General features: G+C 40.7%; 1 protein-coding gene across 3 annotated transcripts in view; it reads left to right on the top strand.

The window, feature by feature from the left end:
- The first annotated feature begins 419 nt into the window (after positions 1-419).
- HLF (HLF transcription factor, PAR bZIP family member) overlaps positions 420-25,560 on the top strand; it is a 78,290-nt gene continuing 53,149 nt past the window's right edge. For 2 of the 3 annotated variants that reach the window (XM_070740483.1, XM_070740482.1), the window contains exons 1-3: positions 420-661; positions 973-1,121; positions 3,921-4,256. In XM_070740483.1, the coding sequence (XP_070596584.1) occupies positions 435-661; positions 973-1,121; positions 3,921-4,256 (712 nt within the window). In that variant the 5' untranslated portion in view covers positions 420-434. Of the gene's footprint in view, positions 662-972; positions 1,122-1,257; positions 1,664-3,920; positions 4,257-25,560 lie in introns of those variants that run through there. The other variant, XM_070740484.1, reaches the window with a different exon arrangement.

Raw genomic sequence — 25,560 nt, 5'->3', positions numbered from 1 at the left:
CCCTAAATGGGTTCCACCCCTGAAGTCGGAGCAATGCGTAGCAAAACATTTTAAATGATTTTTTTTAAAATAATAAGGCATATGATTGTATGTAATGGGGTTTTAATTTTTTTTTCATTGTCTTTTTATTGTTCTAAGCCGCCCAGTCCTTCAGAAGTGGGCAGCATACAAATAGATAGACAGACAGACAGTCAGTCAGTCAGTCGGTCAGTGAATCAGACAGACAGACAAACAAATTTAAAAAACCCCGTTGGTTTTAAAAGTTATCACAGACTTTATTTTCATTTTATTTTTTGTTCATAGGTTTAAAAATAACCCCCCTCCCCGCACCCCCATCGAAAGGCGAAGGCCTTTCCTGAAGGGAGGTCCTTCTCCTCAGCAGAAACCCTTTTTTATAGTTCGGCCTCCCAACACCAGCGAGCAAAAGCAATGGAATGAAAAGCGGCGGCGGCGGCGGCAACCCGAAGATTAATGCTGAGGGCCTAGCGAACTCCTCCCTCGCCCGCCTACCTGGGAGCTGGGCTAACTCTGACGTCATTTCGATCCCTGTCCGCACATGGGTATGCAAATGTTCTGAGAGCGGCGCAGGTGGCCCCAGCCAGCTCTCAGGACGGGGAGGAGCGAGAGAGCTTAGAAAGCGCCGCTTGGCTTATTCTGGCCGGTAGGGTTGCCTCTTGTTTTTTGTTTTTTTTGCCCCTTCCCTTTCTTCTCTCTCTCTCCTTTTTTAAAAAAATACACCTCCTCGGTCTAATTTGCAAAAAAAGAGATCCGGGGACGCCCTGATTCTCTGGGAGCGAGGTCGTCTGCAAACCAACTCTCCCTTCGCACCCGTACGATAAAACCGCTGCAGAACAAGAAGAGCGCTTTTTTCCGAACGGAACATCGATTGGGGATTTCTTCTCCTCCTCCTCCTCCTCTTTTTCTTTTCCACCCCCTCCACTTCTTTTTCTTCTTTCTTTTCTTTTTTGCTAGTTTTAACCACATTGGCGGTTTGAAGGAGGGGCGAAAAGAGGGGATGGCTCGACCTCTTCCTTTGAACCCAGCTTTTCTGCCTCCAACTTACGGGGTGCTGAAATCCCTGCTGGAAAACCCGCTCAAGCTACCGCTGCATCACGAAGATGGTGAGAGAGAGAGAGACATTGCGTGTGAGTGTGTGTGTTTGTGTGTGTGCACGCGCGCGCGTGTAACAGCGGGGGAGGAGGAGTGTGGCGGTGAGGTTTCCCTTATTGCCCCCACCTCCGCCCCGCTTTATGGTCCTGCGGGTTGTTTGTAAGGTTTATAAAGCCGTGCGCAAGTTTTCACTGACGAGCGGCGAGCAAACAGGCGTCCGTTTTAGCCACGCGTTTGCTCGTGGGAATAGGGCTCTTTTTTTACGAGTCTAAACGGGACCCTGAGTACTCCGCGCAATCCTGAAGCGCGCGGCTTTTTGTTTTGTTTTGTTTCGGCTCGCTCGCAGGAGGCTGCAGCTGCAATCTTTAAAAAAAGATCCTTGGGGATCGCTTCTGCTGAATCGAGCGGGGTCGATTTCCCTGTAAACACGCCTAGGGTTATTAACCGAGAAGTAACAAAACGGTTCCTTCTAATCCTGGCCTCTTTTTGCCTCTCTCTGGATGTTAGTCGGAGTTAAGGCCAACTCAGTACACGGGGCTTAGTTTACCCTCATGTAAGTATGCCTTATTAAAAAACGACTGCAGAGCTTGCTGCTCTTTGCTCTAAAAAAAAATTAACGCGTGTGGTTGTGTTTATAGCCTAGAGTGAAAAATGACCCTATTTTTTCTGCGCTGGGTGGTTTTATTTTTGGTTGGCGGGTTCTGTGGTAAATTAGAGCTTGATCTTTTGGGTAAGGTGCTCTTCTCTCAGGTAAATTTGGAATTTTGCTGGATAGTTTTTTACAGAATCTAGTAACTCTTTGCCCTTGTTTGATTTAAAAGTCAGGGCATTTTATTTCTGTAGAGGTGATTTTTGAAGAAGGTGTGCCTTGAACCATAGGCCCTCCCTGTACTTTTCCCCCCTGCATTACACGGGGCATACATTTATCCATCAATGTGTACACACTGCTCCCCCCAATACACATGGACTACTTAAAGCCTATAGCAGATTTTTTTAAAAATTAGAGTGACTTGTTTCATACCCGAATCAGAAATTTTACTGCATCTTTCAAATCAAAACTTTGCAACCTAAAGGTACTAGTAAAACCTAATTCAACCTCTGATTGAAGGTTCAGAGGAATAAAATCTAAACCTTGAATTATTTCTAATAAAGTTGGAATTCCCTAACCATTAAACTCCATTGCAGTTAAAAGTCAGTAATAGCTAACCATTGTACAGCATTCAACAATTTTCAATGATTTTTGAGGTAATATTTTTGTCACCTATACTTTTATACTTGTGTAGTTTAGAGCCATCTCATTCCTGTTGACTATGAACCAATATGCATATTTTTCCATTAAAAAATCCCAAACAAAAGAATAGGATATCCAGATTAATTATGTTGATGTAATGTGTCATTTGGAAAAGGAAGTTTTTGGGGTAGTTCTTTTAGATTGTGATAACAACTTCAAATATTTCCAGTGCTGAAAAATCGGATTTAAGAATGGTGAATGTTCAAATAAAATATATTTGAAGAGGGTGATCAGTTGCTGAGAAATGCATTAAGGGTTACACAAATTTGGGAAGTGGCTGCCAATAATTATTTGTCAGCATAATAAGACTAAATCCAACGAATACCAAAGAACAAACTATAAGTTGCACTAAGATCTGTAATTACCATTTTATTGCTACTTTGCTCTAAGAAAAATCCACCAAGAAGGAGGTCGGGATTACAATTAATTTTGCAATTTCCTACACAGTGTACAAAAAGTTCTGATTCTTGGCTTCAAAACAAGTGTGCATTTCAAAACAATCCCAGGCATAGGAGTAGAAGAAAGGGAAGATACAAATCTGGAAATGGTTGTAGGACGAAGCTGAAAAGGGGCTTAATAGTTCCAGCCTGTCTGTTGCAGCTGCAAGTTTATTTTTAACCAATCTTGTGAAATGCAGTTGTGACTCCTCTGGGTAATGTTTGGCTTGTTTTATAGCTTCTCATTATGAATTTCTAGTTTCTAAGCAGCAAATGATGAAGATAGGGCTAAGTTAGGCTATTTTACTAAGATAGCATTTCCAGAATTCCTAACTAGCATGAATGTTATCCCTAGATAATTGGTTTTTTTAAAAAAAAAATAACACATTTAAATAAATCAGGTGTGGTGATCTTCTGGTTATTAATTTATATTTAAAATGCGGTATGTTGTCATTCAAAATTTATTTGAAGCAAATTAGCACTGCCTTACAAACACAATGGGTATTCTGTTCTTCTTAAACCTATTTGAAGTAGTAAGTGGTTACATACATTGCAGAATCCATAATCTTGCTTTTATTATTTGGATTCTGTGTAATATATAGAAACCCAGCCACTGTATTTAATAGACTCTGGCTGACTGTTGTGCAATACCAGTTAGTGGTGGCTTAAATGAAACCATGTTTATTATATTAAACCATGGGTTTTTACAGATATATAAACCCTACCATTATGAGTAATTTCAGTTCTGCAGGATTTGATCAGGCAAATCCAATATTCCATATTCCACTATAACCATTTGAGCAATTTTTCCAATTCTCCATTCTGATGAAATCTTGGGGTGGGGTGTTGCTTGAAGCTTGCAATTTGCTTGAAGCCAAGAATACAGATGAATTTGCAAGTTAAAAGCAGAGATGGAAAACATACATGGCCTTAGTGAGCTGAAAAATGTATCCCGAGACTGTAATTGTGTTCCAAAATGCAAAACAGAGAATAAGTACAAATGGATTCTCTTTGTTTTCTCCTTAGCAAGAAACAAGCTAAAATAGTCTTCACATTTCCTTGCCTTCCCCTTCGCTTTCTAGCATTTTATAAAGAAAAAGACAAAGACAAAAAACTGGATGACGACAGTACTAGTACCACTGTCCCACAGTCTGCTTTTCTGGGGCCTACATTATGGGACAAGACACTTCCCTATGATGGTGACACTTTCCAGTTGGAATACATGGACCTGGAAGAATTTCTCTCAGAGAATGGCATCCCACCCAGTCCAGCCCAGCACGACCACAGCCCTCATCCGCCAGCTCTTCAGCAACCTACCTCAGCCTCACCATCTGTCATGGACCTCAGCCACAGAACATCCACATTGGTCCACCCGACTATGGTTTCCCAAAACTGCATGCAAAATACACCCAGGCCAGGTAAAGTAAGAAGTCCTTGGATTATTATTATTTTTTGGCCCCATTGGTGAGGAGTCCCATATATGTGTCACAGGGAGCCTTTTCCATTCAGGTTGTGAATATGTGTGTAGTACTGGAGAGAAACCTGATTCAATTCAAGGAATGGGAGATTAGACCCTGCTACTTGCTCTTCCAGGGCCTCACCCTTATTTCATTCAATATGAGAGTTTTGACTCATGTTCACTGGTGTTGAATGTTGTCTAAACTCACTCTCAGTATTTCTCCTTGTTTTGCCTGCATACACCTGCAGTAAGCAGCTGCAGTATCACAGTGTTTGAAAATAGCCCATGATGTATAGATTACAATGCAATTGTTAGAGCCCTGGTGATGCGGTGGTTAGAATGCAGTATTGCAGGCGAACTCTGCCCACTGCCAGGATTTTGATCCTGACTGGCTGAAGGTTGACTCAGCCTTCCATCCTTCCAAAGTTAGTAAAATGAGGACCCAGATTTTTGGGGTTGATGTGCTGACTTTGTACACAGCTTAGAGTGGGCTATACAAGCACTATGAAATGATACATAAGTTTAAGTGCTAGTGCTAAAATTAAACAATATACTTATTTCTTGTCCTGCCAGAATCTGAATGAAATAATTAGTTCTACATATGGAGACTGCCATGTATATTCATCTATTATTTTGAGGAAGGGTTGCAATACACAGAATTTGCTAACTCCTGCAGGGAGATTCTCATTCAGAAACATACAATTAGTATCCTTTTAGAACTGATTCAATACAGCAAGCCTGGTAAGATGAAGAAGGGGAGCAATGAAAGAGAGCCAGTACCAGTTCAAGTCTTCTGTTCTGGTACTGTATTCTGTCTGGACATATTTATATAAATATGCTAGGTTAATATGAAGCCTTACACCAAAGTCTTCCCATAATATGTTATTTGGAGGAAGGACAGACATCCTCAAACTAAGACAACTCCCCATGTTATTTGGCGAATGCCCCCCCCCCCCAAGAACCACATACCTAGAGCCACTTGCTATCAGTTGTAGTTTTCTACATGCAGGGAGCCAACCAGTACTTGCATGTAAAGGAACCATGTTGTGGTTATACCCATACAATTCCTTATCTAAATGCTGCCATATTGGTGTGGGAAAATGGGTCTCCACATTTCAATGAATTACATGAAAGCTAGCATCTCACATTTCGAATTAATGTTATTTCTGAATGGGTGTTTTGAAAGGTTCATGAGATGTGCTGGAATTACCTACAATCCAGGTTGCACATCTGTTTGCATTGGTTTAGAAACCTGTAGATATCCAGATGTTGGTGAAGTACAGTTCTTTGCATCCCTCACTATCAGCCAGGGTGTTGTAGTTAATTGATATCTGGAGGTAAGGTCACCAGCTAGAGGCAGACAATATGCTAATAGCAGACACTAGCCTGTGCTTGAAGGAATAATGGAGAAACACTAGAATTCAAAATGAGTTTGAATAGTTCATTCTTCATTGAAAGAAGTTTTGTATAAAAGTAACTACTGTCAGATTTTTTTTTAAGTCTTTCTGTGGGAGAATTTTACAAGTGGTGAAGTTATTAATTTTGTTAGAATTCAGATTTACTTTAATGAAGTGTTGTTACAACAATATCGGCAGTCTTCTAATTTCCAAACAGTATGTGATTAATATGTCCCATCAGACAGATACTTACATATCAAGGATGGGTACTAACTTTGCTCACCTCCAATTTGCTTTCTCCCGCACCACGTGGGCGCATGCACATTGCACGCCACAGGAGCACACGTTCATGCACAGCGCCAAAAACCAAGCTTCTACGCGTGCGCAGGAGCAAAAAACAAGATGGTGGTGCCTATGGCACCACCATTAGAGCCAGTTGGAGGGATATGGCCAACCGGCAATTGCTCCTGGTTCAGCAAGTGGGGGGAAATTCCCACTACACGTTCTAAAGAACCAGTGCGAACCAGGAGCAACCCACCTCTGTTATACATCCAGGAAATATCAGCCATCCCTTTGTTGGAGTCCCCAGAAGACTACTTGAAGAATCTTGTAGGGAACTGAGAACATTCTCTTGAAAATGTCCCTACAGTTATTCTGAAATCATCATAACACTGCTTTAAACATTTCTTGATAAACAGAGAAGCAATTTGGAAACATTTTAAAACTCAGCCTGCAGTCCTAATTATATTTATTAAGACTAATCTCCGTAAAAATTGTGGGATATCTAGGACAGTTCTATTTACGTTTACAAGTTTGTCTGTTAAACAAGCAGTTAGGAAAAGGAGAAATATATGGTGGGTGGATGAGTACTTGGAATTAATTCTACATAGAATTTGGGAAATCGGCACGAAGTGCAATTTGGCCCTGCATTTAATTTTCACTTGGGTTATTTATTGCTTATCTGACTTCTGTTGGAACGGAACTCATTCTCAACAGCAGGAAACCATGTTATTTGCTCTCTTGTCCTGGGATGGTGAACAAGAGATTATTGTCAAAGACATATAAATCAAAATAAATCCAGCAGCTAGCGCTGAGAGTGGAAAAGAATGGTATAGAAAATCAAAGCCACAAACTCTGTGATTATCAAAAACGGAGGGGGGACGGGACGGGGGGGACTAGTGATCTAGCTGAATTTCTCTAAAAATCAGAGCCAGAATCCTCATTGACATGCACTTCAGTTGATGATTTTTTGAATGAATGTTTATTTCAACTGGCATTGAAACAAGGGGAAGAATTTCAGACGGAGCCAGTACATACATTTCTCAGAAAAGCTATAAAATGCTGAGTAGTATATGATGGGAATTGTTTCCAACCAATTAATTTCTTTGCATGTAAGTGCGTGCAGTTCCCAAGTGCAGTTCTCCAGATAAAGAAAGCGCTGAGTTGAAAATGTGTTTGGTGTGCACCGCACAACACCACAGTGGCTCCGGCTTCCTAGGCCGTGTGGTCTCAGAATTGGGTGTACGATAGAAACTTGGTTGCATTTTTGTGTGTTTTGCTTTTGAGGTGTGATGATGGCAAGTTCCATGTGCTGCTTTTAAAGAGATGTAACTTTTGAAACCGCACCGAAAAGAAACGTGATGGAGAGAGTCCCAAAGGTGCTTTTTCAAGAAGCAACCAGACTTTCTGGGTTTTCCTTTGATGATGTTCCACTTCTCATCCAAGAAAGAGAGGGAGTAATTTTTTTAAGGAGAGAATTATAGGTTTTGGAAGCAGCATTGGCTGCAGGAGAAATGTGGGTTATATTGAGAGGAGACAAAAGGCAGAAAGCCTACATAGGCTCTGATCTTGAAGGTGCATGGGCAAGCATCATTTCTCTTTCTCCTTTGTGGATTCTTCCTGACATCTCAAACCTGATCATTTATGCTTTCTATGCTTAAGAGGTCAAGGAGGGGTTGTAGTTTTTTTTCAAACTAAAAGAAAACCTGCATGGGTTTTAGCATTATGGAAGCAATTTGAGACACCCCATAGTGGCATCACATGGCTTCCCCACACATGACATTTGCAAAAAAGACAAAGATTACACAAGCATCACCTTTGGTGTGCAAATCTTTTCACCGGCAGGGAAGAGTTGATGTAGTAACCCTTCCAAGACAACTGTCACATGTGTTCTCAGATGCTACACCATCCTCAGGATTGTGTCAGGTTCCCTCTATATCAGTGATGGAGAACCTTTTTTTCCTCGGGTGCCGAAAGAGGGTGGTTGCACACAATCGCGCATGTGCAAGTGCCCACACCCATAATTCAATGCCCGCAGAGGGCGAAAATGGCTTCCCCTGCTCCCCAGAGCTCCCCTGGAGGCTGGAAACAACTCTTTCCCAACTTCTGGTAGCCCCAGTAGGCTTGTGTTTCACCCTCCCCAGGCTCCAAAGGCTTCCCTGGAGCTGGGGGAGGTAAAAATGCTTGTGTTTCACCCTCCCCAGGTTCCAAAGGCTTCCCTGGAGCTGGGGGAGATAAAAATGGCTTCCCCCATCCCCCTGGAGGCCTTCTGGAAGCCAAAAACACCCTCCCAGAACCTCTATGCAAGCCAAAAATCAGATGGCCGGCACACAAATGCATATTGGAGCTGAGCTAGGGCAACGACTCTGCGTGCCACCTGCGGCACCCGTGCCATTGGTTCGCCATCACTGCTGTATATCTTTGAAATGACTCTATGATATGCCTCAATGTCCAAGCACAGGGTGGAGGGTAGAGAGAATTATTAGAATGAGAATCCTTTCCTTCACCGTGTTGTTTGAGGGGAGCAGGAAAAGCAGCCAATCTTTACATGGTTCATCTGTCAAAGTTCATTTGCAACCTCTTTTACAAGTCAAGCCTCGCTAGAATTTATGCTCTTGGTTGATTTTAAAAAACACCCCCACTCTCCCCCTGCACTGGTGGCGGAGGAATTTCAAAACACACTTCTAAACTGTCCTACTGCCAAAAGTTATTTTAATTTCAGATTTTGTTGTTAGCATTCACAAATGCCCCTCCCATTTAAAACATCATGCCCAAAGTTTCCTTAGAATCTCCAGGCTGTAAGCCAAGAATTTATTTTCAGTCTAGCTCTGCAACATGAACAATACAATAAAAGCAATGGAGACTTTGCCATAAGCAAGAGTTTCTTTCCCTCACCTCAAGTGACCCAGCAAGCACATATACATTTGGAGCTGCAGGGACCAAGGTTAAAATGGGTTGATGTTTGCCTGTCGTCATTCACATTAGAAATGACTTTAAGTAACGAAGCTCATGCTTTCTAGACTCAAGGATAATTTGCCACACTCAATGGGCCATGGGCCAACTCACTGCGGAACAAGAATCATGCTAATTTTAAAGAAATGGTAAAATAGAATTGTTAAAGAAATGATGCAAAAGAATGGATAAAGTATAATTTAAATGACAAACATTAAAATATTTTAAAATTTATTTTAAATACCTAAGTTAAATTGTTGAATTTTCCTATGGCGGGTTGTCCTGTAGCCGCCAGTTGTCCTGTAGTGAATTGGCTGTGATGAATTGACCATGGCAAGTTGTCCCATTCTGTGCTTTCTATTCAAAAGAAGAGAACTTCTTTTCCCCACTGTTTGAGATCATGTAATGAACTGGAGTCACAATTTGAGGGGCAGATTGTGTGATCCATTCCCCTTAGATTTTCCTCATCAAGCTGACTAGGAAGTGGATGATGGGCAAGTAGCAACAGGAGTTGGTACCTTTTAGTGTCCTGGCACTGATAATAAGATAATAAAAACAGAGGGCAAAATAATTCATTTAAATTTCCTACAATGCTCCTGTCTCTTTGGGAAATGGTCATTGCAGTGGATTTTTATGTGTTGGTGAGCCAAACTCTGAAATGTGTACATGATGTTTCCCGAAAGTTTAGAAAGAAAGAATGTGAATGGACACAGATTCATATATGTTTGATAACTTCCTTCTGTTTATGGCAATTTGGCCATAAAAATACCAAAGAAAGTTATTTTGAATTCTGATTGCAATATTGAATTGATTAACAAAACACAAATCTTGAAATGGCAGATAATTGAAAAGAAGAGTAATTTTGGAGAAGTGACTCCTCTACATGATATACCTATTTGTTGCTTGAATTCAGCTACTGAAAGAAAAAATAAGCTGTCAAAGTACAAGAATTGAACATAGTCTCCAACCTTTATGGGGAAGAAGTATGCATACATTTCTCTGGTGGATAGAAATGAACAACAATGCAAAAAACTTTACGGTTTATTTTACTTCCTTATTGCAAATATTTGTACCCTGTTTTCCATTATATATCAAGAAGCTGTTTTCATTAAAGTAAAATGAAATTCAGTTTTATGATCTGGCATTTTTATATTTTTAGTGTTCCGTGAAATAAGATTGGGGAAGACATATTTCTCTACATTGTGTTCTTGATTGCATTCTGATGATGATTTGATAATTGCTGAACCTTTTGAATTATATAGTGAGCATATATTGTCTTGTATCATCTGAGGGGATTCTGTGTTTTTCTTGATCTCCCCAAGTTGGTACTCCTTCAGAAGTGTTGGGATTGCAACTTGCAGAATTCCCAGTGGGTATCTTTTGGCAATTTGGTACTACCTGCTGGTAGTGTTCTGGAGACTTTACCCTAAACTATTTGGTGTAGACAGTGACAGGAAGAACAAAGCAAAACAAGAATTTGGAGAAAAGAAGCAGAAACACTCATGGAAAGATGTGAATAATTCAAGAACAGTGATGAAATGGAATGTTCATTTAAAAAATGAGGAAAAAATGGACAACCCCCCCTTTATTTTTGCAGGATATGGGTAGTTTCATATCTTGGGAAGAGAAACAGCAGGCTGGGAGAGGCCAATATATACAATGAAATACTACCTCTGTCTGTCTTCATATCAAAAGCTTACTAAAAATTAGAGTATGAAGCTAACTTACCTTGTCAGAATGAACATAGCTTGTTTTCCTGGAGCTCAATCTTGGCACCTCTATAACACCAGGCCTCTACCCTGGAAGACAAAATAAAAATAAATAGAACTTTCCAAAATGTTCCTAGAAAACGTGCCAAATGTTATGAAACACAGGTAGCATGAATGTTGGACAGAACGGAAAATAAAAATGCCAGATGTTGTTCTTGAGGGCTAGAAAACCCAGGGCCATTGGTGATTCCTGTAGCTTTGTGTTAGAATTGAGGAAGTTTCTCCTTTTTTAAAAGAAAAAAAAAATGATGGGAAGATATTATGCTGGCATCTGAAAATTGACAAACTTAATGAAAAGAATCTTCTCTTTTTTTTCTCCAATTTCTTGTCATGAAGTGCCAAGGTTTGTAGAAATCTATTGGAAAGCCACTTCGTTACTATGGAACCCACATCAACAATGACATACAGTGTATAGTCAGGATAAAAATATTCACTGTGTTCTTGGATACATGCCCATTGAGGTCCAAGTGGGGCCTGGCTGTCATACATGTAACTCATACACACCCAGCATCTGTGCATTGGGTTTCTGCCCGCTATTGAGGGATTCTTTGTGAAAGAGATCAATAAAGAAAGTATTCCTTGGAGATGGCACATATGAAATGTGCTGTGCTGTTTCCTAGAACTCATAAAAAGTGCCAACATGGTGTATCAAGAGACAGATATTAGGTATAGATCAGGTGCAGAATATACCAGGTTTAGTCCTGATATAAAATATCAGGTTGAGAGGAATACCTAGAATCAGAGAATCCTAAGAATTGGTGTCAGAGAATGAGGATACTTGAGCTGGTTGGATCAAAGTCAGTTTCTTCCAGTGATTAAGACATCTGGTTAGAAGCCAGGTTGTGAATTCTAAGAATCATCTTTAAGCATGGAAACTGGCAGGGTGACTTTGGGCCAGTCCCACTTTCTTAACTGAAATCCCTCACAGAGGGTGGTTGTTGTGGGGAAGATAGGAGGGAGAAGGACTATTATGTGTGTTCACCACCTTGAGTTATTTATCAAACTAATAAAGGCGGAGTAAAAGTAAATGAAACAAACTTGCAATACTATTTCAGCCTTCTCAAAGAGGTTCCTGCATTATGCTTTCTGTATATATAGACTATAGACTCCGTCATTCTTAAGTCAACATGTTCATGGCCAGGGCTAGGAAGAGATGGTGGAATGAGTCTAAGCCAGGGCTCTCCAACTTTAGTAACTTGGTGGACTTCAACTTGAAGTCCACAAGTCTTAAAGTTGCCAAGGTTGGAGACCTTTAGTCTAGGCAATCTATGAGGATGTGGGCTAGTGAAGTTAGCAAAATTTTATGACATTTCTTTCTTTAGTTCATAACATGTGTAGTAACACAACATAAGCCAACTATTTCTTGCATACTTCCTACCAAATTATTACCAATATGACAATGCTCATGGCAAAATTATACTTCAGTAGACTTTGTCCTGTGACATTTTACTGTAGAATTCTCATTTTCCTATGCTAGCTACTCTTGACACCATGAAGTCATGTGAGGTTATCACCTAATTCTCCAAAAAATAAAATAAAATATTAACAGCAGACTAGAAATAGCTCAACTCAGTCACTTATGTACTTAGGTTTTTGTGTTCTTTCTCCTTGTTAGAGACAAAATCTTTCTTTACTTTCTTCCTTCCAATAGCTGAAATAGTCTCTTAGGCCAAATCTTATTCCATTTCAAAGTTCCTCTGAACAAATTTTCAATTTTTGTTGCCACTTCAGACATTTTCATCTAACAGATTTATTATTTCTGATTAACCATTCAGGCAAAATGTTGGCCATTTCTAATCACAGTTTCTACTATTGCCCCAAATGGTGTCTGTCTCCATGACTCCTACTCCCCACATTTTGCTCTGCAAAAGGCCAACATTCAATTTTTTTAAAATTAAAATGATGTTTTTATAACAAGATTAAGTTAGATGAGCAGGAAATTTGACCAGCATCAAGGGAGGAATTGGCAAGCACAAGTATTTCCTGTTTCTGAAATAAAGGTACAACAGAGCTACATACAGCAGACTCGTCCCAATGTCTCCGATCAAATGCTTATTCCACATCGGGTCGAGGTCAAGGGGGCAGCCAGGAATATTGCCCATATTTTCCAGTTTCTCTGGTATGGGTTAGATATTGTCCAAAAGTTCTGGTAAATTTCAAAAATCTTTCCATCAGTGGGAAACAAGCTGAATCATAGATACAAATTGGCAATTTTGCTTATTAGATAAATGACGTTGTGAATTATTTCAGAAGGATATATTTTAGGACAAAGGCCACCTCTTGTTTTAATCTGTAGAATAAGACAGGAGAAAATAGTTTTCAAAATATCCTCTAAATATGAATAGTTGATTATTTGAGTGGACTGAACAAAGATAAGTTCTGCTTCAGCCTCAATTCTCATTAACTTTGTCCGTGCTTAGGACAACATTCCCACAGTGAGAAACATCCCAGTTACTAATGTTTTGTTTTGTGACTCCCTTTTGACCCCTGTTTAAGGGACAAACATGTCTTCTGGTTGAGGGTTGGGGGCAAATAAAGAAAAAAGAATTCAGAAACCAGGTCTCTCTTTCTTCAGGGAGGAAAAGAGCTATAAGCTGCCTCTGATCTTGAAAATGTCTTGTATGTGCACATACTTCTATTTATTTTATTTATTATCTATTTATTTATTGGATTTGTATGCCGCTCCTCTCCAAAGACTCGGGGCGGCTAACAACAATAATAAGACAGCATATAATAATAATCCAATACTAAAAACAATTAAAAAACCCATTATAATAAAAACCAAGCAGACATAGAGACATACCATGCATAAAATTGTAACGGCCTAGGGGGAAAGAGTATCTCAGTGGCAGAGGTGGGTTTTAAGTAGCTTACGAAAGGCAAGGAGGGTGGGGGCTATTCTAATCTCTGGGGGGAGTTGGTTCCAGAGGCCCGGGGCCGCCACAGAGAAGGCTCTTCCCCTGGGTCCCGCCAAGCGGCATTGTTTAGTTGACGGGACCCGGAGAAGACCCACTCTGTGGGACCTAACTGGTCGCTGGGATTCGTGCAGCAGAAAGCGGTCCTGGAGATAATCTGGTCCGGTGCCATGAAGGGCTTTACTTCTCCTGAATTGTTATGTCTGAGTCAGTGAAGGGCTACCAAACTTTTTACTACCACGCTGTGGGTGTGGCTTATGCAAGACACCGTGCATTTTCTTTCAACATCTTTCAGTGCAAATTGGGTGCTCTAGGGTGGAGTTCCATTTTCGCTACCCCATTGCGTTCCCCCCCTAGTCCGGGCAGTCTTAAAGATGCCAAGGTTGGAGACCCCTGGCCTAAACAGTCCCCTTTATGGTGCAGTTCACCCAATTCTCAATCCTGGTTTGTTTTGATTTTGCTGCCTGCCTTTATGCCCCCCCCCCCATGTATGTCATTTTTCGTATAATCCAGCTTAATATTAGTTATTTCTGAGGCATTGATGTTGCCCGATGATTGCAAATAAACAGGGTGCTGCTGTTTTAAAGGTTTCCTGTTCCTTGGACACTCTACATGGGTTGCATCAAAGCAGAGGGAACTAACCCATCAGTCAGGCCTTTTCCATTGGTAGGTCTTTTCACATTGACTCATGCAGAAGGGTTGAGGGTGGTGATGGAGGGGAAACAACTAAATGTTTTATTTACTCGATGTGTGGAAAGTGAGTATTTCTTTGAAGTAGGAAGGCAGATGCATCCCTTTATTGGTACCTCTCGTTTCCAGATCTAGAGAGAACCTTAAAGCAAAATGGAAAAGTTTGGCAGTACTAAATGTTCTGTACAGTGACGATAGAGAGTGGGGAGGAAAGTCATATTACCCACTCCTCCCTTCCTTTCTCTCTAGTTTGCCAGAGACTGCGGTTTAGATCAAAAAGAGATGTGGAATACATGTAGGCAAATTTAAAAATAGATCCTCCTGGGGGTGAGGGAAGAAAATTGCTGAATTCACAAGCTGGAGAGGAAAAAGTCAGTGTCCTTTTTGTGATCTAGAGGAGAGAATTGTAACGTTACCAATAAAATTTTAATCAATCATTTTACTCTTAAGTGAAGTGTTTGCAAAACATGGATATGGTAAAGTTTATCAGGATTGGGGGGGGGGATGGTTAAATCGGAAAATCAGTAGTTTTTAGGGCAGCTGAGAACAACCTTTCAATATAGCTGAATGGAAATTTGCTTGGACAATTCTGTTGCGTTGTGTGGGAGATACATAGATACTGTACATATTCTATAGAAAGTACTCTCCTTATGACCACAGTGGAACCTAAAATGTATTTGTTAAGTGAAATAATTGTTAAGTGATTCTTGCTTCATTTTATGACCATTCTTGTTAAATTTAAGTGAGTCACTGCAGTTTTTAAGTTAGTAACGCCATTGTTAAGTGAATTTGGCTTCCCTGTTGACTTTGCTTGTAAAAAGTTTGCAAATGGTGTTCGCTTGACCCCAGGACATTGCAACCACCATAAATATGAGTAAGTTGCCAATCACCTGAATTTTGATCATGTGACCATGGAGATGCTGCAATGGTTGTGTCAAAAGTGGTCATAAGGCACTTTTTTCCGTGCTGTTGTAACTCCAGATGTTCATTAAACAAATTGTTGTAAGTTGAGGACCTGTACTTTCTGTTCACTATCCTGGGACTAACCCAGGCAGACTTTACTACGATGTGGTGGTGAAAAGCTTGAGCAAAACTAGAGAAGATACAAGTTCACAATCCCAGTCACTTACAAAGTTCACTTAGAAACTGACTAGAACAAGTCGGAGACTAATTTCAAGTGTTTCACTAAGATAGAAACCAGACTTATACAACTTACGGTTCTTGGACAGAGTTATCCAAAGTGGTCAGTATTGACTCGTATGAGTAGATGGGACACACCAAGGTGGGTCAGTGTTGTTGCTGTTAATTATTAGCTAAATAATATTCATTTAATTATTTTCATGTAATAAACGCTTGGGGGTTAATGAACAGTCTGCAACCTCAAGAAGGAATTGATGAGTGGAAGAGTTTGGGGATCTCTGCTATAGGGCCATTGCTCTTTATCACCCTACCTGAGTACCTCCAAAAGTCTCCACCAAATTTTAATTTGTTAGAAGAGAAAAATTATTGAATATGCTAGTTATAATTTTTGTTGTTATTGCTAGTTGAGAACTTGTGTCCCACCCATTGTGACCCCATGGACAATGTTCCTCCAGGCCTTCCTGTCCTCTACCATCCCCTGGAGTCAGGGGTGGGCTGCTGCCCGGATGGGAGGGAACGCAGTGGGGTAGCGAAAATGGAGCTCCACCCCAGAGTACCCAATTTGCACTGAAATATGTTGAAAGAAAATGCAGGGCGTCCTGCATAAGCCACGCCCACAGTGTGGTAGTAAAAATTTTGGTAGCCCTTCACTGTCTGGAGTCCATTTAAGCTCACGTCTACTACTTCAGTGACTCCATCCAGCCACTTCATTCTCCGTACTGAAAGAGCGGGTCCAGCAGTCACATGGGTTGCTCGCTGTCCAATCCGTGGAGAACCGAGCCTAGTCTTTAAAAAGCCTCTCAGAATTGGCAGCCCTTTCCATTCGGCAGGATCTATGCCAGTTCCATACAGACAAAGTAGTCCTGCGCCTGGACCCCACCTTTCTACCCAAGGTCAGTTCCATGTTCCACAGATCCCAAGACATCGTGTTGCCTTCATTTTGCTCCATCATCTTGCGGTCAGATGGCACACCTTAGATCTCACCAGAGCGCTGAGAATCTATATCCAACGGACAAGACCCATTCAGAGGTCTGAAGCTCTATTCGTGGCCTACCATCCCAGATCCCTGGGATCCAAGGTATCCTCAACCGTAATAGGTCGTTGGATCCGAGGGACCATCTCAAAGGCCTATGAGTCAGCTTCCTTCAGCATACCTAGAGGTATTACGGCACACTCCGCAAGAAGTGCAGCCACATCTGCCGCATGGGCAACTCAAGCTCCATTGGAAGAAATCTGCAAAGCAGCCACTTGGGCCTCTCCAATCTCTTTCATAAGGCATTACAAAATTGACTCTTACGCTTCAGCGGATGCTGCCTTCGGCAGAAGAGTCCTCCAATCCGTTATCTCTCACGATAGCGAACTAATCCCTCCCTAGGGACTCATCTATTGGGTATGTCCCACGTGACTGCTGGACCCACTCTTTCAGTACGGAGAATAGGCGTTGATTGCTTACCTGAACGCCTCTTCTCGTATGCTGAGCGGGTACAGCAGTCACTTCCCTTCCTATTCCCTTTCTAACTTTGGTTATTCCTTTAATTTGTCTCTTTTCCTATCATGAGAGTTGAACACTATTGAGCCACCACATTTGAGCCTAAGTCTACGGATTCGTGAATTCTGGGAAAGGGGCAGATCCAGCAGGCTTTTTAAAGACTAGGCTTGGTCCTCCACGGATTGGACAGCGAGCAACCCATGTGACTGCTGTACCCGCTCAGTGTACCAGAAGAGGCGTTCAGGTAAGCAATCAACGCCTATTCTCTGTCATTATAATTATGTCCTCTATATTTGTTTATTTTAAGGTTAGCTGCATTTGAATGTAAGTTCTTTTCAATCTAAATTTTTTTTTTTTCTGGCCTCACATAATTATTTTCAAAATATAGCCTCTGATGTAGCCTTCATAGAGATCTGGTGCAACTCATATATTTTACAAACCGCAAGATTCATATGTCATGCCGCAATCAGACAGTACCTTTATTCTATATTATTACTAAGCAATGTAGAGATGGAGAAAGAAATCAGGTGCACTTTCCTGATAGGAAAAAAATGATAAAATAAAAATATAAAGGGGGGGGGGGACAAGTTGGTAATATGTTCTTTGATGTGGTTAAATTTAGTTTTAGTGTGGAAATTAAGTGAACGGACATGTGATAAATCAGTGGTCAGATAATCCTCGGCTCTTGTTTTTTTTCCACCCAGCCTGTTACTTTTCATTAGGCACAGAACTTAGAATTATTCATGCAACTATTTGTGCAGAAAGCAAGTGAATTCTGTGATGGAAATCACTCTGCAGACAGACATGTGAAATAAGGCTGGTGTGTGTGGATATTTGATTTTTAACAGCAGGGATATGCACAATCTGTACGCGAAGCTTTTCACAGCAGGGAAGGAGTATATTCACCTGCTAATTGCATCATATATGGATGCTACTAAAGGTACAGCTACCAACATTTCACAAATTTCGTTGATTTATTTAAGTCCATGTAGAGACTGGTTGACCTTAACAATTCCAATAGCTTAAAGAGAGATAGAATCAGAGCAACCGCCAGCCCACCCGTCAATGGAAGATTAAGTCAAGCAACGACATCCAACTTTTAAATAGTTATGAAGTTGGGGTCAACATAGATCTGAAGAAGGATATCATGGCAGAGGGTAGATCTACTGAAAAGGCTCATCTCCTGGGTCTCATAAGGTGACATTGAGTAATCAACAAAGCCAGAAATGTGCCGGCTCTGCCTAATCTCTCAGGTGACTTAGCTTGAAGACGCTGGGATGTCATCTAATGGGTATTGATGCATTAGTCATTATGGGTTTGACAATAAAGAATCTGTCCAAAGACTTATGTGGAGGAGAAGGGGTGAAACTCTGAATGTCCCACTTTCAATATTTATTTATTTATTTTATTTATTTATTGGATTTGTATGCCGCCCCTCTCCGGAGACTCGGGGCGGCTAACAGCAATAATAAGACAGCATATAACAATAATCCAATACTAAAAACAATTAAAACCCATTATAATAAATAAATAAATACAGACAGACAGACAGACATACCATGCATAAAATTGTAAAGGCCTAGGGGGAAAGGGTATCTCAAATCCCCCATGCCTGGCGGCAGAGGTGGGTTTTAAGTAGCTTATGAAAGGCAAGGAGGGTGGGGGCAATTCTAATCTCTGGGGGGAGTTGGTTCCAGAGGGCCGGGGCCGCTACAGAGAAGGCTCTTCCCCTGGGTCCCGCCAAGCGGCATTGTTTAGTTGATAATTCTACACAAGACCAAACAATCGTCTTATTTCATGCACAGGGATTTGTATATTTCTTAGTGAGTGGGAATGTCAAAATCAGACCTCTCCAACTTGTCTCCCCTCTGAAGTATTACACCGTAATTTTCAGACAGCATGTATTAGTTACAAAAAAAATCATGTGCTTCTCCAAATTTGGCAACTTTAAGACTCGTTGGACTTCAACTTTCAACCATGCTGGTTGAAGAATTCTGGAAATTGAAGCCCATGGCTCTTAAAGTTGCCACGTTTGGAGCCCCTGTGATAGATCTAGAGGTGCCTGAATAGAGAACAGGGAGACCCCTGCAATAGGTGCCCTCATATTCCTCTTTCACTACAATAATCTCTTTTCTTTCCAACATGTCAGTCAAATTCAGTCTTTTCTACACCCATTTATCTTAAATAGATCTCCCACATTGCAACACATGTTCTAGAATCTAGATCACTACAAATAGCAGGATAGTGAGAAGTGAGAATACAGCAGAGATTGTAAAAAATATTCTGTAAATATAGCTGTGAACATTCTGGAAATAAAACTACATTTTCACGGCATGAGGCAATTTCTAATTAATGATTTAAATTCTCACAGCGCTTAGAATGTAGTACCTACATGTGTGTTTATTTAACTGAAGCAAATTTTGCCTTCTTTGGCTGACAAGGACTCCCCAAAATCAATAATATGATAGCCCCCGCAGGCATGAAATCTATTAGCTGGAACATCAAAAAGAAAGGGATTTGGAAGACGCAAGTACAAACACTAAGTTGTTTGGTAGGTTGCAACCAGTTGGTATAGAAACAGTCAGGCACAGAGGAAAGATGCCAAAAGTTGCGGGTCTAATAGCATGATTCTTCCTTGTTTCTCTCCCTTTCCTCAGTGTCTATCTGTTGCCTAGTGCTGTCAGAAAACAATATTTATAATTGAAATCTAAAAATGTCTCTGATGGAGAGAAATCCATACTTTTAAGCATGACCACTGGAATCTCTGCAGTATGAAATTGTGAAATGAACACAACAGGAGTTGAGGTGGGGAGAGACTTGTAGTCCTCCAGATGTTAAATGACCCACAATTCCCAGAAGTCTTTAGCTGTATGGCCAAAGGTTTTTTTTGAAAAAAAGTATGCTAGCAATTGTAGCTCAACAACACCTGCAGGATCAAAAGATTCTCTTATTGTTGTATATTTACAGTGCATATAAATACTGTAATTGGCCAGAACAGGGTGAATTATTGTTGTTTGGACACTTCCAAGCCTGTGAGTCAATGTACAAGATTTTAGGAGCATTGTCGGTAGTTCCTTTCTTGCAAGACTGTTTTTGGTTCCTACCACATTGTTTTCTGCTGGCCTCTTTTTTAATTGCCTTTGGTTTCTTCAGGCATTGGGATCTTTTCCAGTGACCTCTGTCTTTGCATCATGTGTCCAAAATATTTAAGCTTTAGCTTTGTTATTACTGTTGTTGGAAGATTAAAAGGAGTCTGACCATGGTGTGCCAAGTTCTAGAATTGTTAAACTTTTCTATTAGGGTAGAAAAAGACCAATCTTTTTAATAGTTAAAACAAGACGTCCATGTAACCCTAAAGACAATATCTCAAAATTATTTTCGTTACTGTAAAATAAGATTATTTCTCTGCAGTTCTCTGCTTAGATTTTTATTTTGTTTTATTGCTGCCCAAGGCCCCTTCTTTGAATTTTCTCAGTCCTCTTCCTTTTCTTTTCTTCCTTTGATCTGCTTGCCAACATCAAACATGGTAATTCTCAACTTCTCCAGGTTCAAATTAAGGAGCCTCAGTAAAAAAAATTGGATTTTGGAAGCACGTCCTTTTATTTTCCCCTAGACTTCAGGAAAAACGTGCAGTGGCTGTACTGATTGTTTTGATGGATGGGAATACCTTGTGTGTTTTAGGTCTTTCGTTACAGTTTTTATATTGTTTTTGCCTTGGTGTTTTTTTGTTTACATTATTATAGCATTGTTTTCTTGTTGTTTATACAGTATTCGTTTTAATTATTTGTCAGCTGCCCAGAGTCCTATACATGAGATGGATGACTATATAAATTTAATTAATAAATACCTCAATTCATAGTGAGTGGAAGAAAGCTGATGTGCACCCATGAATGCTCATCACCATAGTGTTATCAGTTGTCACTACGACTTGTTGATGTCCCCTGCCTGGGTTAAACTCAGTCTGCTCCTGTTGGACAGGGGAGGAGAGAATAAATAAATAATTCACACAAGCCCAATAGGACCTTGGATAACCCTGTTAGAACTGCAGGGCTTGATAGCTGGCAGGACAGCAAGCTAATAATTAGAGAAGGAAAACTTGCCAGGTGCCTCCAAATCAATGTGTTCTTTCGATTAGCTTGTGCACTTGTCACTGGCAGATGTCAGAAGCAAGCTACAGCGACAAATGAGTTGTGACAAAATGTCCTCCTCTGATGTGTAGCTGTATAAATAGAATGCTGCATGCATGGATTTTTGGCAGAAGATCTCTCATTGACGATGCTGAAAGGGCTGTAGCAAACTTTTTACCCAATTATCCTTCAGGAGCCTAGCCAGCAAAGCCTTCTCGTCTCTGGAACATGATTGGGGACAATAGGTCAGAGATTAAGCGCTCAGTGTTTTCTTTTCTTTTTTTAATAAAAAAAGAAAAGGCAGCAGCTTGGTGCTACTTAATTTAAGGGCTACACAGTTGAATGCAGCTTGCGAACCAATAGCAGAAAACAAAATTAAATACATTGCTTTGCTTTGCATGGCAAGGATACTGAAGCATTTCTTCCTACCAACCCACATCGAGCTGTGGTCTATGTGTTCAATTAGAAACGATGGGTTTTAAAAAGGTAGTCCAGTAATCCTGGAATAGAACAAAACTTATTGTTGGGGGATACCACCCTTGACTGTTGAAGGGCAGGTCAAGGATTGAAATGTCAACAGTAGATGGAATCAGGATCAGAACAAAATGGACTAGGGCTAGTTCAGGTAATCTGACTGGATTTCCTCCCTAGTTATTTAATTGTATGGTTCTCCCTCATGGTGGATACTGTTTCTACGACATTACAAAATTAATTTATATCCATCAGTGGAGGCAGCATTCGGCCGGAGGGTTCTTCAACAAGTAGTGAAAGATTGAGACCTCGCCAAATTACAGAGCCCTCCCATTGTGAACATTAACTTTAGGTATGTCCCATGCATAGCTGCTGTATCTACCATGAGGGAGAAGGGGCGTTGGTCCTATCATGGCACCGGACCAGATTATCTCAGGGACCGCCTTCTGCTGCACGAATCCCAGCGACCAGTTAGGTCCCACAGAGTGGGTCTTCTCCAGGTCCCGTCAACTAAACAATGCCGCTTGGCGGGACCCAGGGGAAGAGCCTTCTCTGTGGCGGCCCTGGCCCTCTGGAACCAACTCCCCCCAGAGATTAGAATTGCCCCCACCCTCCTTGCCTTTCGTAAGCTACTTAAAACCCACATCTGCCGTCAGGCATGGGGGAACTGAGATCCTCTTTCCCCCTAGGCCTTTACAATTTTATGCATGGTATGTCTGTCTGTATGTTTGCTTTTTATATTAATGGGTTTTTAATTGTTTTTAGTATTGGATTATTATTGTATACTGTTTTATTATTGCTGTTAGCCGGCCCGAGTCTCCGGAGAGGGGCAGCATACAAATCCAATAAATAATAATAATAATAATATCTGATTTACCTCTTCTATGATGGTGGATATGGCAGCCAGCCCCTCCCTTATATGGGCGTGTAAGTTGGCTTCCGTTGAGATTGTATAGTGTAATGGCTGTAGCACAATGGAGTCTTCCTTTTCTCTTCTTCGTTTCGAATTGGAGCCAGGAAGTACGTCAGCAACCTAAATGGAAGCTTGGGCAGGCCCAGTCCAATCACCGAGCAGACAGGATTAACCCATGCATGGCTGCTATATCGACCATCGTAGAAGAGGCGTATTGGGTAGGACCAACGCCCCTTCTCCATGTAATTTATAATATCCCTTTTTTCTTACTTAGAATTGCAACTTGGCGATTGTCTCTGGGAGACCATGGATTTTGTTTCTCCATCAGAAACTAAATACTGGTAGTGCAAAGTTCTTCTGGTAATAATAAATAAACATTTCCTTACAGCAGAAAGAATGATTTAATCAAAGTTTTCTCAGCAAGCCAGAATGTTGGCTTTGCCTAAAAATTGCTAAAGAAAATGATATAGGATTTTTTTCAGTACATTTTTTAAAAAAATGTCTTTTTTCTCTCTTCATGCTGTAATATTGTATTTAATTACAAAAATGAGGATTGAAAAAAAAAGGTTGTGTTTATTAATTCTGTCCATTGTTTTCAATCTGGTCATTGTATAGCAGAATAGTGTCAACTTGCTACGAGATAATATAGGATTTGGGCAGACCTCATTGGACCAGTAGCCTGGTCCAATGAGGTCAAGAAGAAATATGTTCACAACTTCATTTCTAAAAACCACTATCTTAGCTTGTGTGATGAAGACCTTGTATTTCAGCATTCCTCCTGTGTAGTCAGGTGGTTTTAGTGTGTGTGTGTGTGTGAGAGAGAGAGAGAGAGAGAGAAAACATGGGAGAGAACACAAAAGAGAACACGAGAAAAGAAAACATGAGAAAGAAAGAGAGAACACGAGAGAAAGAAAGAACATGAGAGAAGAGAACGAGAGAGAGAGAGAGAATACAAGAGAGAGAACCTATATGCCCACAATTAAATATCACATACATAAGCAGAATTTATGAGGCAGCAGATAGACCTCTTGTGGGCTCGGGAGCTGGGTTCTGACAGAAATGATGGATCCATTTGTGTGCTAGAGAAAGCACTACCTGTCAATCACTGCCTTTCCACTCCTTGAGAGATATAAAAGCCCATCCAGTGGCAATTAAAATCAGTCTGTTCAGTTTGGCTGTCTATTTCCTCCCAGAAAGAGATGCATAATTTTCAAGCACCAAGCAGTCCTAGAACAATACGCGTTCATAGCTATGCATGTCACCGTGGGCTCTGCTGACAATTTTTTTCCAACTGCTTTTTATAGTCCACTCATGCAAAATAGGGTGCTGTTAACAAGCAATAGTAGTTTCTTCCTGGCCTGATCTTTAGAATGAACTACTGTCGCCTCTAAGGAAGGATTATTATTGACATTGTTGATTATTCTTACCTCCAGAGTAGTAGTGGAATATATACCCCCAGGTCTGCTATATTAAATAACATCGTTTTTGCTGTTATTAATCACAGAGGTATTGATGTGTCTTTTATTTTATTTATGATCTCCCATCTAACTTAACATAACTCTGGGTGGCTCACAACAACATACAAAACAAACAAACACACACACACACACACACACACACACACACACACATGCACACAAATTAAATGATTCCATGCAACCCAGGGATCATATAATTCTTATTTCAAATATAGATGCTCAACTCTCAAACTGACCCAATGTATTATGAAGTAGTAAGCTTTCCTTTCATCTAAACTCCGATTGTAGCAGGTAATGGCTCCAGATAAGTTGGTGGCTAACCCAACAGAGCACTCTTGTTGTGTATTTAGATAAGAAAGCATCAGGCACTTGCAACAACAAGAAATACATCCAGCTTTTCATGCAAAACAAATATTGATTCCCTGCTTGGTAAAATTTACTTCGATTACAAATTCAAGCCTGGGTCATAGAAAAACTAATTATCTTTTATTTGGGAGAACGACAAGTTGTTTCAGGGGTAGGAGGCAGTAAGTAGTAATATTGCAGAGAATTCTGAAATTAGGAAATTAATATGATGGACTCTTTATTATCAGCAACTTCAGCATTAAAGATATATCAAGTAAAACTGGAACAAGGGCTGAAGGAGGAAGACGTGCATGGTCCTTGCAATTAAGGGATGCTTGAAAGAGGCACATGCATGGATGTAAATGGGATAGTGTCTTAATAAATAAATAAAAAGTGTGGAGTCTCCTTCCTAATTATGCTTCCTTGAAATAACAATTCAGTGAGCTTTGCAGAGTTTAAATTTGGATCTTTTGCCTTACTAAAGTGTTCCTGCGTGTCACAAGCGAGGAATATGCCCATCTTTCATGCTCACTAGCATTCCCCAGACTCTGCACTTCTTTTCTAATAATCCATTTGGGAAATAGAGAAGGAATTAAGAACAACCATGCTTGTTGTTATTGTTTTGGAAGTGAGATGCAAGCACTCAGCAGGGGGGGAAAATGAGGCCACTGTGCTGGTTGGGAAGGGAACTGAGAGAAAAAGTTGGAAGGAGAGGGAAAGGAAGGGTTTGGTTTCCCTCCAGTTGTATAGAAGTTGTGCAATTTAAGAATCGGATTAACCTGGTATGACTTGGTTTTTCAGCCAAAGTAGATAGGTTAAGTTTCTTGGCACAGGGCACAGTACAGTACATTATGTGCTGTAAATAAGGGTGTGTCAGCCTCGGGTATTAATGCCACAGAAGTCTTAGAGGCTAATATTCTGCAGCTGCGAAGTGCAAAACAGACTTCCTTCAGCTTTTGCCAGGAGAACTGCATTGTTTGGGTGCGCTGTGGTTCCTTCTTTCCGGCAGCAAACAAACCCTCCCAAGAAGCTTGCAAATGCAGCAGCCTGACGTGAAAACCAAGGGGTCATTTGCATAGAAGCTTTTCCCATTCACAATTTATGGAGGCAAGCTGTTCCATGGATTAGCTGTTAGGAAATTTCTCTTTAGTTCTAAGTTGCTTCTCTCCTTGATTAGTTTCCACCCATTGCTTCTTGTTCTACCCTCAGGTGCTTTGGAAAATAGTTTGACTCCCTCTTCTTTGTGGCCACCCCTGAGATATTGGAACAGTGCTATCATGTCATATGATACCATATCA

This window comes from Erythrolamprus reginae, chromosome 2, assembly GCF_031021105.1.
Source record: "Erythrolamprus reginae isolate rEryReg1 chromosome 2, rEryReg1.hap1, whole genome shotgun sequence".
In the NCBI taxonomy this organism is placed as follows: Eukaryota; Metazoa; Chordata; class Lepidosauria; order Squamata; family Dipsadidae; genus Erythrolamprus; species Erythrolamprus reginae.
Note: the sequence above shows the minus strand (reverse complement) of the source record. Positions and strands in the feature narration are given on the sequence as shown.